Source organism: Amblyraja radiata, chromosome 16 (genome assembly GCF_010909765.2).
Source record: "Amblyraja radiata isolate CabotCenter1 chromosome 16, sAmbRad1.1.pri, whole genome shotgun sequence".
Lineage (NCBI taxonomy): Eukaryota > Metazoa > Chordata > Chondrichthyes > Rajiformes > Rajidae > Amblyraja > Amblyraja radiata.
Genome location: NC_045971.1, coordinates 29685793 through 29703611, shown reverse-complemented (window position 1 = coordinate 29703611; position 17819 = coordinate 29685793). Strand labels below are relative to the sequence as shown.

Here is a 17819-nt window from a genome sequence, read left to right as displayed (position 1 = left end):
TTCTGGGCACCATGTTATAGAAAAGATATTGCCAAGCTTAAAAGGGTTCAAAAAAGATTTACAAGGATGTTGTCAGGACTAGTGAGGGTGAGCTACAGGGAGAGGTTGAGTAGGCTGGGTCTCTATTCCTTGCAGCGCAGGAGGATGAGGGGTGATCTTATAGAAGTGTACAAAATCATGAGAGGAATAGATCGGGTAGACGCACAGAGTCGCTTGCCCAGAGTAGGGGAATCGTGGACCAGAGGACATAGGTTCAAGGAGAAGGGGAAAAGATTTAATAGGAATCCAAGGGGTAGCTTTTTCACACGAAGGGTGGTGGGTGTATGGAACAAGCCGCCAGAGGAGGTAGTTGAGGCTGGGACTATCCCATCATTTAAGAAACAGTTAGACAGGTACATGGATAGGACAGGTTTGGACGGATATGGACCAAGTGCAGGCAGGTGGGACTAATGTAGCTGGCACATTGTTGGCCAGTGTGCGTTGGGCCGAGGGGCCTGTTTCTCCACTATCACTCTATGACCCTATAACACAAATGCAGTCGTTAATGTACTGGACATGTCACAAAAACACTTTAGGCCAATGCGATTTCCCATAACTTACACTTTGATATGGAGTGAATGAAGTGGAAGGAGAGATTGATCCATGCGAGGACAAGATAAAGCTTGCTAGAAAAGCAAATAGTTTGACAAATTGATTTCAATTAGCAGTTGTCCTCAGTAAATTGGTTTTCCTCTCATCTACAGTACTCAGTTTACAAAACTAATCTTCAGTTCAAGAATAACAATCACCATATTTATAAGGCGAGTAATTTGTCTCATAAATTATAATTAACATTTTATTATCCAAATCAAATAATTAAAGTGAATAACAATTCAAAATAATCAATAAATGAATTGAAATGTCTATACTAGGCAGTACATTATTCTTCAAAGAAAAATTCTTCAAAACAAAGTTCAGTCTCCAAAACATCCTTTATTATTCAGTTACACTTCATCAAATGGACAAGAATCTCCCTTCACTGAAGGGGTTCTGCTTTACCAACTACTTTTGTTTGTAGGCTATTTTCATGTAAATGTTTAGGCACGGCAAATACGTTAAGAATCTGAAATACTTAATTGATAGCCTATAACAAACAAAAGACTAAATGAAGATTTTTTTTTTTTAAATTACATGAACTGGAATTCAATGTTGACATAATATACTGCAAAAATTTGGCATTTTCAAAGTTCTCAAAACAAAATTGTTGCTGGTTCAGTAGTTTGTAACATCTGTGGATGCAAGTTTTGCACTTTGGAACATTATACAAATCATTTTTACCGCTTCCGTTCTCCTTTTTGCGTTCTCTTTTTCTCCTTTTCTTTCCTTTCTTGCTTTGCAAGCTTGTCTTTTTCTCGCTGTAGTTTATCTTGCTCTTTCTTTTTCTGTGCATCGTCACGGGCCTTTTCCCTCTCTGCTTTTTTTGCAACAAGAACCGCCTCAACATTTGTATTTTTGAAGAGAGCTATAGTTATATTAAGGATTTTGAATTATTTAATGTTCTGGTAAAGAGAATAATATTATATTTGTTACTAAACGACCAAATCCACATTGTAAAATAGTAAAACAGAAAGGGAAACATAAGTATTAAAACAACTTGATCTTCCCTATATTTAATTATTTCCATTGGACACATGCAGTTTAACCTGTTCCCTTGTTTTGTTGGTTCTTGGTCAGATAATAACAAATATAATATGGTTCTCTTGTCTTTAACTATCAAATGTATTACTCAAAGAGTTGGTTACAAGTAAACAGTAATGGGAAGTGGCCAGCCTATCATAAAGCTCCTTTTCAGTAAAAATAACAAAAATACTGGTGGACCTGTCATCTAGTCCCTCAAAATCAAAAGCCTAAACTGTAGTTAGTAATTCTTACTAATCTGGAGTATTATGCCTTGAATTTGAAGAGTACCTGTTAAGACCTGTAGTCCCAGACCTGTGGCAAATATGGCATTCATATAGGACTGTCTATAGAGATATTGGAGCTCCAAGAGCAGCTGTGCCTAAATGTAGTAACGATCCTGGAAATAACGACAACCATACCCCCTCCTCCCCCACTCTCTTCTCTGTGCTCATTTGGATGCGTACCAATTGCTCAATTTCCCTTCTCCCCTACCCTCCCCTTGCACATACATTCCTTTCACTGGCACCACATTTTGAAGGCTGAAAGGCCTCTTCCATTGCCTGAATGAGGCAACACGCAAACTGGAGGAACTGCACGAGTGTTTCTGACTGTTGATTTTTTTGATTTTTTTAAATCCACGAAGCTTTGAATACAAATTATGGGTTTGCATCTTCCATAACCCAAACTAACCCACTCAGCACCATAAAAGTTGAGAATATTCAGTAAATGATGGGAATCCTTCAAACTGCATTGCAGATAACAAAATTGTGTTCGACACAAACCTTGAAAAGCATGCATCTAATTTTAGCCCAAAGAACATAACTGCATTGCTTTCAAGTATTACCACCATAAAATATTAAGTACCTGAAGGAATCATACACCAAATTAAATGCATTAGCAAAAGGATACACTTATCACCAAAGTTAAATGATCCACTCGCTCCATGGGCCTGCTCATCTTCAGTGCTTATGTTAAAGAAATTAAAAATATAAGCTCCGAATAACAAAATACAAACAGAATAATTGGTGCATTACATTATTGACTTTACCACACAGTTGTGCAGATATGATACAAGCTGTGAATTCAAAGGGTATTTCTCGCAAGATTTATTGGATCCACTCTGACCTTTTCAGTTCCCGGATAGTATAGACACAAGGAACTGCCAATGCTGGAAACTTGGCTAGAACAAAGTGTTGGGGATACTTAGCTGGTCAGGGAGCATCTCTGGAAGACATGGATAAGTGACCTTTTGGATCGGGACCTCTTTACAGACCCGAAACATCGCCTACCCATGCCCTCCAAAGACATTGCCTGTCTCACTGAGTTACTTCAGCAGTTTGTGCTCTATCCATATTATATATATGCGTTTCAAGGAATAAGCAACTTCATGAGGTTCATTGCAAATAAAATGGCCCACATGAAGTGACTAAGTGAGTAAAGTTCCAGGTCCTTTTCTCCTGTACAGTGGATTAAAAAAAATATAAGGTAGACAAAAATGCTGGAGAAACTCAGCGGGTGCAGCAGCATCTATGGAATGAAGGTTATAGGCAACGTTTCGGGCCGAAACCCGGAACTAGAGTTCGGTTGGGGGCGTTGTGAGTCGGCTGCCCTGCCAGCAGCGTGTGCGTTATTTCGACTTTTGTTTTTTTTAGTATATCCTAATGTCTGTTTTAATGGTATGTCTTATGTGGGGGGTGGTGGGGGTAAAACGGGCGAAAAATGTTTATTCAGTCATTTCCTCGACGAAGGTGACATTTTCCATGTCGCTTCTCCGCCTCCCCTCTCGCGGCCTAACAGCTTGGATTGGAGCGGCCTTTCCTGGAGTCAGGCCCAGAGATTCAGCAGCTGGTGCAGCGCGGACTTTTCCATCGCAGAGCGGGGGCGAACCCTTGCTGGGGGTCGCCAGAAATAGAGTGCTCCGATTGCCTGCCTGGTGACTTTGGCATCATGGTGCTATGGTCTGCAGAGCTTCTAGCCGCAGGCGTGGCGTGGACTTACCACCCAGAGTATGAGATCCCTTGCCAGGGAAGAGTGCCGACCGCCGGCCTATAACATCCTGAAGCCGCGCGGTCTCCGGTAGGAAAGTGCCGATTCGGGCACTCCAAGCGCGGAGTATGCTCGACCGTCCCGGCGTCGGAGTTTCAATCATCCCGACGAGAGAGCGGTACATTTGGCCGTCCGTAGAGGCGACTATGGAAGGTTTATGACCCCGACCATGGATAAACAAAAGGAGGAGGACTGAAACTTTGTTGCCTTCCACCACAGTGAAGAATGTTGTGGTGGATGTATGTGTTAAATTCTATTGTGTATTGTGTGTTCTTTTTTTAAGTGTATCACTGCATGGCAAATTCATTTCACTGTATCTTAGTTGGGGCATGTGATGAATAAATTTGACTTTGACATTGACATTAGTCCCACTTGCCTGTGCTTGGTCCATATCTCTCCAAACCTGTCCTATCCATCTACCCGTCTAACTGTTTCTTAACCAACGGGATAGTCCCAGCCTCAACTACCTCATCTGGCATCTTGTTCCATACACCCACCAAACTTTGTGTGAAAATGTTACCCCTCGGATTCCATTTAACCGTTTCCCTTCACCTTGAACCTACAGTGCAGTCAGAAAGTATTCAGACCCCTTCACCTTTTCTACATTTTGTTACGTTACAGCCTATTCTAAAATTGATTAAGTTATTATTTTTTAATTATCAATACACACACAATACCCCATAATAAAGCAAAAACAGGTGTTTAGAAATGTTTGCAAAATAATTAATAAGAAATTACTGAAATATCACATTTACATAAGTATTCAGACCCTTTCCTCAGTACTTTGTTGAGGCACCTTTGGCAGCGATTACAGCTTCAAGTCTTCTTGGAGGTTACAAGCTTGGCACACCTGTATTTGGGTTATTTCTCCCATTCTTCTCTGCAGATCCTCTCAAGCTCTGTCAGGTTGGATGGGGAGCGTCGATGCACAGCTATTTTCAGGTCCCTCCAAAGATGCTCGAGCGGGTTCATGTCCAGGCTCTGGCTGGGCCACTCAAGGACATTCACAGATTTGTCACTAAGCCACTCCTGCGATGTCTTGGCTGTGTGCTTAGGGTCGTTGTCCTGTTGGAAGGTGAACCTCCACCACAGTCTGAGGTCCAGAATGCTCTGGAGCAGGTTTTCATCAAGGATCTCTCTGTACATTGGTCCATTCATCTTTCCTGCGATCTTGACTCGTCTCCCAGTTCCTGCCGCTGCAAAACATCCCCCCACCATGATGCTGCCACCACCATGCTTCACAGTAGGTATGGTATTGGCCAGGTGATAAGCGGTGCCTGGTTTCCTCCAGACGTGACGCTTGGCATTTAGACCAAAGAGTTCAACCTTGTCTTCATCAGACCAGAGAAACTCCAAGCAGGCCGTCTTGTGCCTTTTACTGAGGAGTGGCTTCCATGTGGCCACTAGCATAAAGGTCTGATTAGTGGAGTGCTGCAGATATAGTTGTCCTTCTGGAAGGTTCTCCCATCTCCACAGAGACACTCTGGAGCTCTGTCAGAGTGACCATCGGGCAGGGCTCTTGGTCACCTCCCTGACCAAGGCCCTTTTCTCCAGATTGCTGTTTGGCCGGGCGGCCAGCTCTATGAAGCGTCCTGGTGATTCCAAAGTTCTTCCAGTTAATAATGACGGAGGCCACTGTGCTGTTCGGGACCTGCAATGCTGCAGAAATTGTTTTATACCCTTCCCCAGATCTGTGTCTCGACACAATCCTGTCTCGGAGGACTATGGACAATTTTTCTCAATTTTGAGTGTCATAGCAAAGGATCTGAATACTTATGTAAATGTGACATTTCAGTTATTTCTTTTTCATTACTTTCCAAAAAATTCTAAACACCTGTTTTCACTTCTTCATTCTGCGGTATTGTGTGCAGATTGATGATTTTAAAAAAATGAATTTAATCCATTTTAAAATAAGTCTGTAATGTTACAAAATGTGGAAAAAGTGAAGGGACAATACTTTCTGAATGCACTGTATGTCCTCTGGTCCTCGATTGTCCTACGCTGGGCAAAAGACTGCGCAGTTACCCGATCTATTCCTCTCATGATTTTGTGTACCTCTATAAGATTCCCCTTATCCTCATGCACTCCATGGAACAGAAACCCAGCCTACTCAATGTCTCCCTATAGCTCACACTGTCTAGTCCTGGCAACATCCTTGTAAATCTTTTCTGAACCCTTTCAAGCTTGACAATATCTTTCCTATAACATGGTGCCCAGAAAGGAACACAATATTCTAAATACAGTCTCACCAATGTCTTATACAACTGCAACATGACCTCGCAACTTCTATACTCAATACTCTGACTGATGAAGGCCAAAGTGCCAAAAGCCTTTTTGATCACCTTATCTACCTGCGACTCAACCTTCAAGGAACCATGCACCTGTACTCCTAGATTCCTCTGCTCTACAACACTACCACCTCGCTGTGTAGGTCCTGCCTTTGTTCGACATCCCAAACTGCAATACCTCACACTTTTCTGTATTAAATTCCATCTCCCTAAAACCCTTCCTCTGCCCACCTGGCCAATCGATCAAGGTCCTGCTGCAATCTTTCACAACAATCTTCACTATCTGCAAAACCACTCACTTTTGTATCAACAGTAAACTTGCTAATCGTGCCCTGTATGTTCTCATCCAAATCATTGATGTAGATGACAAACAGTAACAGGCCCAACACCGCACCTTGAGGCACACCACTAGTCACAGGCCTCCAGTCAGACAAGCAACCTTCCACCATCACCCTCTGCTTCCTTCCATGGAGCCAATTTGCTATCCATTCAGCTATCTCTCCTTGGATCCCATGCGATCTATCCTACAGAACAGTCTATCATGCGGAACCTTGTCGAATGCCTTACTGAAGTCCATGCATGCAACATCTACAGCTCTGCCCTCATCAACCTTTTTGGACCCGTCTTCAAAAAAACCCAATCAGATTTGTGAGGCATGACCTCCCACGTACAAAACCATGCTGACTATCCCTAATCAGCCCTTGCCCATCCAAATGCCTGTATAACCTATCCCTCAGAATACTCTCCAGTAACATACCAACTACAGATATTAAGCTCACCAGCCTATAGTTCCCAGCATTTTCCCCTCCAGCCCTTCTTCAAAAGAGGCACAACATTTGCCACCCTCTAGTCTTCCGGCACCTCTCTTGTATTTAAGAACGACTTGTAAATTTCAACCAGGGCTCCTGCAATTTCCTCTCTAGTCAGAGGAAATGTATCTGATCAGGCCCTGGAGATTTGTCTACCTTCAAACAAGACAGTACCTTCAGTACTTCTTCAACGGTAACACTGACTGCTCTCAAGACACTTCCAGTGACTGTTCCAATTTCCTCCGTCCTACTGTCTTTCTCCTCAGTATATACAGAGGAGAAATACTCATTTAGTACCTTGCCCATCTCCTGTGGCTCCACACAGAGGCGACCACTTTGATTCCCAAGAGGACCTACTCTCTCCCTCTCTCTCGTTACCCTTCTCCACTTGATGTATTTATAAAATCTTTTGGGATTGTCCTTAATGCCAAGCATTTTTAGTTATTTATTTTAAATCAGCCACATAGTAAGGGCACTAGAGTTTTATAATCCCTTCTACAGAGTACGATAATGGTTAAAATATCATGACTATCTACCGTAAATAATTTAGAGATACAGCATGGAAACAGGCATTTCGGCCCACCGAGTCCACGCCAACCAGCAATCCCTGTACACTAGTTCTATCCTACATAGTCAGGACAATTTACAGAAGCCAATTAACCTACATATCTTTGGGATGTGGGAGGAAATTTGAACACCCAGAAAAAAATCCACACATTCACAGGGAGAACGTACAAACTCCACACAGACCGCACCCAAGGTCAGGATTGAACCCAGGTCTCTAGTGCTGAGAGGCAGCAGTTCTACCGCTGTGCCACTGTGTTTGCGTTTACTTCATTTTACAAAATGCTATGAAAGATTTGATTTGAAGCTCATTTCTATAAATCTTGTCATTCAAGTGTCTATTTGTCAGAAGCACTGGATATGAACTGGAGTAATAAAATGTTTACATGTGCCTGTAAAGCTGCAGCAAGTAATGATCGGAAACATGCTTGCATACGGCAAAACTCTAATAATCCGGCACACTCGACACTTTGGTAGTGCCAGACAAGCAGACTTTCTGCACCATTGGACGTGTTCCTACTAATACCTAAACACACTTTTAATTATCTTTTAATCATCTTACAGCATGGAAACAGGCCCTTCGTCCACTGACCAATGATCACCATACACAAGTTCTATCCTACGCGCTAGAGCCAATTTACCGAAGCCAATTAACCTACAAACCTGCACGTCTTTGGAATGCGGGAAGAAACCTGAGCACCTGGAGAAAACCCACATGGTCACACGGAGAACGTGCAAACTCCATATAGACAGCACCCGTAGTCAGGATCAAACGCGGGACTCTAGCTCTATAAGGCTCTCAAACAACCACGATGGAGAACAGAAGGTTTACATGACCTCACCCGCCATTTTGTTCTTGTTTGCTGGAAGGATGACAAAAGAACAAGACCGCATTTTTTAAATACATGAATGAAAAATTATTCTCCTGAAGTTATCTTAATACTTCTTCCCGAGAAATTAGTAACAGAAAGGATATTCCTCTTCATCCGTTATGTTTGCATACTGTGCAAGAACTGCAGCTTTTGTAGATTTTTCCTCCTCCGAAGCACCTTTTTGTTTCACAACAATCTGAGCTTGTTTCTCAATCATGCTTGCAATGGCGTGTACTTCGTCTTTTAAAACAAACAGATCAAATGGTGCAGTTAGATAAACTTTGACAGTTAGATTTCCAAAAAACATCAAATGATTTTCCTTAATACAGTAGCATAAATAATATAATATCCGGCACAGTTATGAAACATACTCACCCAATCAATTGACTTCATGCATTTAATATATGCAAATAAAAGAACAGCAATTATTCGACATCTGAGATTATCCTGAATTTTACCTTCATCGTTTTTCTCTCGAGTCATATTGTTTGTGATCTCAGACCACTTTTGAATAATTTCTTTGCAAATGATTGTTAATGAATCTTCATCCTGAAAAATAAATGTATTCAAGTCTATCAAACATTTAGTTCAGAGATATTCTGGCCTTTTGTGATTAACTAGACTTCACCATCGTTCATTTCCTCTTGGTCTCCACCACAGACAACTTTCTTGTCTCCACATCTCCCTCTTCTCTGCAGCTTAAAATTCAGCCCCCAAGTTTTCTTCAGAGTTTGATGTAAGATAAGTAAATGGCTTCAAAGATTAACTATCCACATGTGCTGCCTGGCCTGCTGAATACCTGCAGCATTGTGCATTGTTATTTGTGGCTCAGAAGCACTAAGGATACAATTTCCCCCAGTGGCAATAGAGGAAGCCCAAGAGATAGAGTCAAAGAGTCATACAGTAATACAGTGTGGAAACAGGCCCTTCGGCCCAACCTGCCAACAATGCCCCAGCTAGCCAAGTCCCACTTGCCTGCGCTTGGCCCATAACCCTCCAAATCCGTCCTATCCAACTGTTTCTTAAACAATGGAATAGTCCCAGCCTCAACTATTTCCTCTGGAAGCTTGTTCCATACACCCACCACAATCTGTGTGATCAAGTCACCCCTCGGATTTCCGTTCAAGCAGGACTAGCTGGCGATTAGTAGCTCCGTGGAAATGTGGTCAGGAGAATAGCAAGTCAATCTCACGGAGAGTTCCAAAAAAATGTATATTATTGTCATTTGTTCATACAAATCAGCTTATGTATTGGTTTTGCAATCATATGGCAGAGACTCAGAAAAATAAGGTTCATTATCTAACTTTCATTGTCCTATTTTACTCAAGTTTTGTATATTTCTATTTAGGTATAGTATTATCTGATTTGATTGGATAACATGCAAAAGAAAGCTTTGTACATTGCCCTTGTACACAATAAACCTAAACCTACCCTCTTATCTCTTTTAACCCCCCCTGGTCTCTAAATTATCAAAAAGCTTGTGTGATGCACATCCTATGATCAGAAATATTCTCCAAATAATGGAGCGGCTGAAACCATTGTCTTTGTTTTTCAATCACAAAAACTCACTTCCCTGGCAACATTCCACCCACCGCCATGGAATACATAAAGAAATAAACCACCATGTCATGTTTCATCCCCAAAATGAGCTTTACATCAATAGGCTTTTACACCTCCATAATATCTCCATGTTGCCTCAATGCATCTGCTGCTGAAACCCTTGTACATGCCTTCATTACCAGCAGACACACCTAGTTTAATGATTTCCTGGCCAGCCTCTCTCATTAACATCCAAATATCCTCACCCTTATTCTAACTCATAGCAAGATCCCTTTATCCAGAGGCCCGTGATCACTGGATGGAACAGCTCCCCGTTAGAGTCAGAGTGATACAACGTGAAAACAGGCCCTTCAGCCCAAGTTGTCAACGCCGACCAACATTCCCCATTTACTGTAGTCCTACCTGCCTGCTTTTGACCCATATCCCACTAAATGTACCCCATTAATGTACCCGTTCAAATGTTTCTTAAACATTGTAATAGTACCCGCCTTAACTACCTCCTCTGGCAGCCCAATCCTGTGATAAAAGGCTGGCCCTTAGGTTCCTATTAAATCTTTCCCCTCTCACCCATGTCCTTTGGTTCTCAATTCTCTTACTCTGGGTAAAAGACCCTGTGCATTACCCTACCTATTCCTCTCATGGTCAGATACACTGCTCATCACACGTCTTGTCTGACCAGCAATCACCCCGTAAATTAATTCTATCCTACATATTAAGGACAATTTATAGAAGCCAAATAATCTTATCATTAAACCCCAAACCACACCCAGAAAGGGCATTTCAACTTTACTTCCTCCTATAATGTCAAGATTTTTACCATTGATCAAAATATATTTGAAAGGTAAATATTAACAAATTACTGTAATGTTGGAAATCTGAAATAAAAACATAAAATGTTGGAAATATTCAACAGGTCATGTAGCATCCACGGAAAGAGAAACAGAGTGTGTTTATCATTCATATTTTGACAAAACAAGTGTTCGACCCAAAACATTAAATGATCAAAATACAAAGTGTTAGAGGAACCCAGCAAGTCAGGTAGAATCTGTGGAAGGAATGGATATGTGATACTTTGGTTCTGGATTATTTTTCGGTCTGAAGAAAGATCACAGCCCAAGAAAAGAGCTGCTGCCTGGCCTGTCGAGTTTCTCCAGCACTTTGTATTTTGTTCAAGATTCCAGCATCTGTAGTTCCTTGTGGCCCCACATTAACTCGGATACACTCTCCACAGATAATGTCTGATCTGTTGAGTTTCCAACAACTTGTGTTTTTAGCTGAAAAATAAGCACTTTCTTCAGAAACTCGGCACTTGCTAAGGTGAAGATACAAATAATGGACAATAGATTCTGTAGCGACATGCCTGTTTTTTTCTGTAACACATTACACTTGGTTAGGCAGCTTCTTAAGTGAAGGTTACTGTGCCAGCTGCCTCAATGACTGCAACTAAATTAGAATCCTCAGCATCATCGAATTACAACAAACGTTTCAAATTACACTTTGACAGAGTCAATGCTGATAGGAACGTTTTATTTAAAGTTAACGCGACCGTACAATAAAGTAACACGCCGTAATTCACTGCAGAGAGGTATTAAAGCAGGCGGGCTGGCGCCACACTGCCATGGTCCGGCGCTCCACTCACCAGAAACGCAGATAAAATGCCTTCAAGAACTTCGGACTTTTCCTCTTCGCTGTCCCCCTCTTGCAAGATGCCGTTAATGTAGGAGCCGTACACGTCCTCGTCTATTTCCAGCTGCTCCAGCCGCCGGCTGAGCCACGCCGCGAAGCCGCCCCCCGCCAGCCCGCCGCTGGGCCTGGGCACAGTCCCCGCCGCCGCCGCCGCCGCCAGCCCGCCGCTGGGCGCCGCCATCTTGTGTCCGCGGGGTCCTGGCGGCCAGTGCGAGTGCCCGCGACACGCCTGCCCGGCGCCTGCGCACTCGGATCCTCGGGTGAGGAGGAGCGAAGTTTGAATCGGCGGCCGGAGGGAGCGGAGCAGAGTGGGACGGCACGGCGACAAGGAGCGGCGCCCGCAGGTAGGCCGTCCGGCGACTGGGGCTTCATCTCCCACCCTACCGAACAACCTCGCGCGACGTGGGTTTAAATGGCCATGGTCGGCGGGAGGAGGGATTGTGACAGGGAGGGGGGGGAAGGAGTCGGACAGGGGGGGCGGGTGTGAGGACTGGGCCGGGGTCACGGCTCACGGGTGGGGTGGGCAGGGCCCCCCGCAGTCCGGGACTGTACTCTGGGTGGGGTGGGGTGGGCAGGGCCCCCCGCAGTCCGGGACTGGACTCTCCTTCGGGGCTCGCCAGCAACTATCACAATGCATTTTAAAAAAAACAATGGAAATATTTCCAAAACAACTCGGCGGGTCGGGCAGCCGGAACGGAGGGAGAAATTTCCAGAGGAAGTTCAGGGGAATACTCTGCTCCAGTGGTTGGCCACGTCAAATTGAGTTCGTATACAAGGTCGTTTTAGAGTATTGCATTCAGTTCTGGACGCCCCAGTACATAAAAGATGTGGAGACTTTGAAGAGGATGCAGAGGAGATTTACTAGATTGGTGCCTGGATTAGAGTGTATTAGTTTACACACAGCAGGTCAGGCAGCATCGACGTTACTAGTATCTTTGGGCAGCATCTCTGGAGAACATGGATAGGTGATGTTGTTGGAATAAACTTGTCAGACAAAGAGAATAGTCAAGCAAAAGATTGACCTCTCGATTCAAAGCATGCAGTATTTTTATATCATTTTTGATAGCATAATAGCTAGGTTAGTCACGTACACTTGTGTGCAGAGTTAACTATTGTGATTCAGCATTCAGTAACTTTCCACTGAGTAACTTCTTTATCTATGTTCACAAGCTCTTCGTGTTTAGCGAATTCCTTGATTCACGTAATGCCCAGATATCTATTGATTTAGTTTGAAATGAAGCTCCACAGTCTCAAGGGATAGAGTGATCTAAAGAAATACCACCCTGGTGTGAAAATTTTATTTTCCAGCCAATCCAACAGCAAGGTTGTCTTTCCCTTTGAAATGGTGCCTACTGTAAAATGATTACACACATTCAAATGTAGTTGCCATACATGGTGACCCGATCTGGTCTGAGCCCCAGTATATAGTTCGGGAGCCTCTTGTGTGTGATCCCTGGCATTTTTTTTAAAACCTTGGATTTGTGGGTGAGATTTGATGTCTACCAGTGCTTTACTGACGTGTGAAATTTTAAGTAATGATAGATGTGTATATTTGGTGTTCCAATTGGATGGACTCAAATTTTAGTTACCTCTGATGATTAATCACAGAATTAAAAATTGAAGTACATTGCAAATCTCTGACACTGAAAATATATTTTTTAAAGGAAATCTGCAAGGAAGTTGAAAGCATAGAAGATGCCACGAAAGAGTTTGATACAAGATTGTGAAGAAGTCACATTGAAAAATTGTCCAATTTCTGGGAAGGCATTTTACCTAGATCTTCCAGATAATAAGAGCACCAAACTTTTGGAAGATATTGTGAAAAATATGGGAGGGGTATGTATAATGGTCTATGTATTGGAACTTCCATTAACTATTATTGTTTCATTCTTTATGTTTTGTAACATTTTGATGTCTTACAAAGGCATTCTAATGTTCTTGATGATTTTATTATGGTTAGGAAATTGTTCCAAATGAAAATGCAAAAATGTATCTGTGCAGTATATTTTGTGTTCACTTTGGTTGAATAGGAAGGTTGAAAATAAGCCAAACACTGCAGAAATGTTTTTCACATGCAGCTAATACTCCATTAGATTGTGTAGCAAGGACATAGAGTACTTATCATCAACTATTAGCAGTAGAAGAGGCAAGAGAAGAACTAATGCAAAATAATGTTGTCAGGAAAGATTAAAGGGTCTAAAGTTTATGATAGATACTGCAATATAAATGCATAAAATAAATTAATAACTATGGCACATTAGAGCTGGCTGTGGAAAATAATTTTAATCTAGTTGATTAGAAATCCAACAGCAATATCAGCAAATACTTAAATTATCACGAACATACGCAGGATAAAGTGTGATGCTGCGGGACTGGAAGTCTCAATTTCATTTAATTAACCACACCAGAAACTGAACAGTGCCTTTACTGGCAAATTCTAGCTTCAGTTACTTTGGATTTATGAAGGACACAAAGTGCTGGAGTAACTCAGTGGGTCAGGCTGCATCTCTGGAGAACATGAATAGGTGACATTTCAGGTTGGGACCCTTCTTCAGACTGATTGTGGTGGGGGGGAGAGATAAAAGAAAAGTTAGAAGAGATAAAGAGCAGGACCCAATGTGGCAGGTAATAGGTGAACATAGGCGAGGGGTGGGGTGTGTTGATAGGCAGATTGTTTGACAAAGGTCAAGGATGGAAAAAACAGAAGCTGTGTCTCACCTGGACTTGCCTATTTTCCCCCTTCCACCTATGTTCGTTCCTCTGGCTTCACAATTTGTAACTCTTCAATCCTTTTGTTTCACACCATCTGTCTTTTTGATCTCTGGCTGTCCATCCATCTGCTTATCAACCCCCGCCGTTCACCCCCACCACCACCATGTTTGCCTATAAATTACCACGCTTCGTCCTGTTCTCCCCTCTCTGACAGCTTTCTCCCTCCTTTCCCCCCCTCAATAATCAGTTTGAAGAAGGGTCCTGACCAAAGCGTCACATCCATATTCTCCTGGGGTGCTGCCTGACCCACTGAGTTATTCCAGTACTTTGTGTATTGTTGCCACTGCAGCCAAGGAAGCACACCAATACATGTACTTCCTGAAACGAAGAAGAAAATTTGGCCTGTCTCCGATGATTTGTATCAATTTGTACAGATGTACAATAGTAAGCATCCTACCATAAACATCACAGCTAGGGTAGTGGCCACTGCTATGCCCAAGACCGTAAGAAATGACAGAGTTGTATACGCAATCCAGTTCCTCCACCAGACATCGCCTCGGCCATCATTTACTTATCTGCCTGCATCTGACCCCAACCCCCACCCTTGCCGTGTGTTCACCATCTCCCCTGACCTCCCCCTTTCGGATATGGAACGGTCTGTCCTCAGCAGAGGCCTCACCTTTGTTCCCCACTCTGCAGCAACCCCGACTTGATAATCAAATGACCGACAAGGGAGGTGCCGTGGTAGTCTGGCACGCTGACCTGAGGCCAGGCGACAACTCTCAGACACCTCCTCCTACTTATCCTTGGAACATGACTCCACAGACGAGCACCAGGCCTTAATCCCAAACACCATTACTGATTTCATCACTTCCGGCTCTGCCCTCTAAAGCCTCCAATCGTATCATTCCCTAGCCCCACACGGTCCAATTTTATCTTCTCCCCAAAATCCACAAACAGAACTGTCCTGGCAGACCCATTGTTTCTGCTTGTTCATGTCCCACCGAATTAATTTCCGCATATCTCGACTCCATCCTATTTCCCCCCCCATCCCGGTCCAATCCCTTCCTACCTATGTCCAGGACTCCTCACATGCTCTTCGTCTCCTCAATGTCTTCCGTTTTCCAGGCCCCCACTCCATCATATTTACTATGGATGTCCAATCACTCTACACCTCCATCCCGCACCAGGAAGGTCTTAAAGCCCTCCGTTTCTTCTTCGACCGCAGAACCAACCAATTTCCATCTACTAACGCTGTCCTCCGCCTAGCAGAGCTGGTCCTTATCTTAAACAAGTTCTCCTTTGACTCCCACTTCCTCCAAATCCAAGGCGTGGCTATGGGCACTCGCATGGGCCCTAGCTATGCCTGCTTCTTTGTAGGGTACGTCGAACAATCACTGTTCCAGGCGTACATTGGCCCTATCCCCAGACTCTACCTCCGTGACATTGACGACTGCATTGGTGCGACCTCCTGCACCCGTGCAGAACTCACGGACTTCATCAACATCACCGCCAATTTCTATCCTGCACTCAAATTCACATGGACCAGATCCGACATCTCCCTACCGTTTCTAGATCTCACCGTCTCCATCACAGGAAACAGACTATTGACCGACATAGAAAACATAGAAAATAGGTGCAGGAGGAGGACATTCGGCCCTTCGAGCCAGCTCCGCCATTCATTGTGATCATGGCTGATCGTCCCCAATCAATAACCCGTGCCTGCCTTCTCCCCATATCTCTTGCTTCCACTAGCCCCGAGAGCTCTATCTAACTCCTTGATTCCACTAGCCCCTAGAGCTCTATCCATCTACTGCAAACCGACTGACTCCCACGGCTAGCTAGACTACACTTCTTCCCACCCTGCTTCCTGTAAAGAGTCTATCCCCTACTCCTAATTCATCCGTTTATGCTGCATCTGCTGCCAGGATGAGGTTTTCCATACCAGGGCATCTTTAGGAAACGGGGGGTTCCCCTCTTCCATTAGAGATGAGGCTCCCACCAGGGTATCCTCGATATCCCTCAACTCCGCTCTTGCTCCCCCTCCCCCCATTTGTAACAAGGACAGAGTTTCCCTTGTCCTCGCCTTCCACCTCATTAGCCGTCGCATACAGCATATAATCCTCCAACATCTTCGCTAACTCCAACCAGATCCCACTACTGGTCACATCATCCCATCTCCACCACTTTCTGCTTTCCGCAGAGTCCGTTCTTTCCGCAACTTCCTGGTCAACTCGTCCCTTCCCACCCAAACCACCCCTATCCCAGGTACTTTCCCCAGCAACCGCAGGAAATGCAACATCTGTCCCTTTACCTCCCCCCTCGACTCCGTCCAAGCACCCAAATAGTCTTTCCAGGTGAGACATAGGTTCACTTACACCTCTTTCAACCTCATCTACTATATCCTCTGTTCCAGGTGTCAACTTATTTACATCGGTGAGACTAAGTGCAGGCTCGGCGATCGTTTTGCTGAACACTTCCGCTCAGTCCGTCTTAACCTACCTGATCTTCCGGTTGCTCAGCGCTTCAACTTTCCCAATCTGACCTTTCTGTCCTGGGCCTTCTCTATTGTTAGAGTGAGGCCCAGTGCAAATTGGAGGAACAGCTCCTCATATTTCGCTTGGGTAGCTTATACCCCAGCGGTATGAACGTTGACTTCTCTAACTTCAAATAGCCCTTGCTTTCCCTGTCTTCATCCCTTCCCCTTTCCCAGTTCTCCTACCAGTCTTATTGTCTCTGACTGCATTCTATCTTTGTCCCGTCAACTCCCCTGACATCAGTCTGAAGAAGGGTCTCGACCCGAAACGTCACCCATTCCTGCTCTCCACAGATGCTGCCTGTCCCGCTGAGTTACTCCAGCATTTTGTGTCTACCATCATATAAAGTGTAGGAAAGAACTGCAGATGCTGGTTTAAATCGTAGGTAGATACAAAATGCTGGAGTAACCCAACGGGACAGGCAGCATCTCTGGAGAGATTTAAACTACTCTCTTGCCAAGCAGAAGATACAACAGCTTTAAAGCTCATAGTTCCAGATTCAAGAACAGCTTTGTAGCTGTTATCACACTCTTGGTTGTGCCACTCATATGCTAGGGATGAATTTGCAATCTGCCTTTTTGCAGGTCTTCCACTTTCTTTTAATTTCCACCTTCTATGTAGCTACAACACTATCTATCTTCTATCTATATCTATATTACTAAAACTCTGTTCTTGACCGGTTTTGACTTTCTGGGCTGCGGTTTCCGAGAGTACACCGCCACCTACGGCCGTCATTTTTGGCCACCTCGCTCAGAGTCCCTCTCCGCCGCGTGTGTGCCGAGGATTTTTCCTGTCGATGAAAATTGACAGAGATATTAATGTTTTTACAACATTCCCCATTCTCTCTGCTGCCCCTGCTGGCGGCAGGAGGAGGGACTATAAAACCAGGAAGTGGTGTGCCTCAATCAGTCTCTGCAAGTGGTGTGCCTCAATCAGAGCTTTGAATGACTGACAAATGTCCACAGCACTGTGAGTACCCTTAATTTGGTTTGAAAATGAAAATATGGTTAGTTTGAGGTAAAAAAGCACTGCCTGCAAATGGTTGTTTGGGTTGAAGTAAAAAGGCATTCTCCCTCTTCTTCCCCC

The 17819-nt window shown here is 43.9% G+C and overlaps 2 protein-coding genes across 3 annotated transcripts in view; one reads left to right on the top strand and one right to left on the bottom strand.

The window, feature by feature from the left end:
* Window positions 1-952: 952 nt before the first annotated feature.
* On the bottom strand, window positions 953-11680 carry ccdc43 (coiled-coil domain containing 43). The gene is made up of 5 exons (XM_033035395.1): window positions 11438-11680; window positions 8697-8787; window positions 8343-8478; window positions 2569-2621; window positions 953-1501 (listed from the first exon to the last, which is right to left on the bottom strand). Exons 1-5 carry the CDS (start codon window positions 11663-11665, stop codon window positions 1314-1316), a joined length of 696 nt encoding a protein of 231 aa, XP_032891286.1. The 5' UTR covers window positions 11666-11680; the 3' UTR covers window positions 953-1313.
* A 34-nt stretch (window positions 11681-11714) lies between these two features.
* LOC116982088 (protein DBF4 homolog A-like) overlaps window positions 11715-17819 on the top strand; it is a 38315-nt gene continuing 32210 nt past the window's right edge. The window contains exons 1-2 of one of the 2 annotated variants that reach the window (XM_033035392.1): window positions 11715-11828; window positions 13149-13320. In XM_033035392.1, the coding sequence (XP_032891283.1) occupies window positions 13180-13320 (141 nt within the window). In that variant the 5' untranslated portion in view covers window positions 11715-11828; window positions 13149-13179. Of the gene's footprint in view, window positions 11887-13148; window positions 13321-17819 lie in introns of both variants that reach the window. The other variant, XM_033035393.1, reaches the window with a different exon arrangement.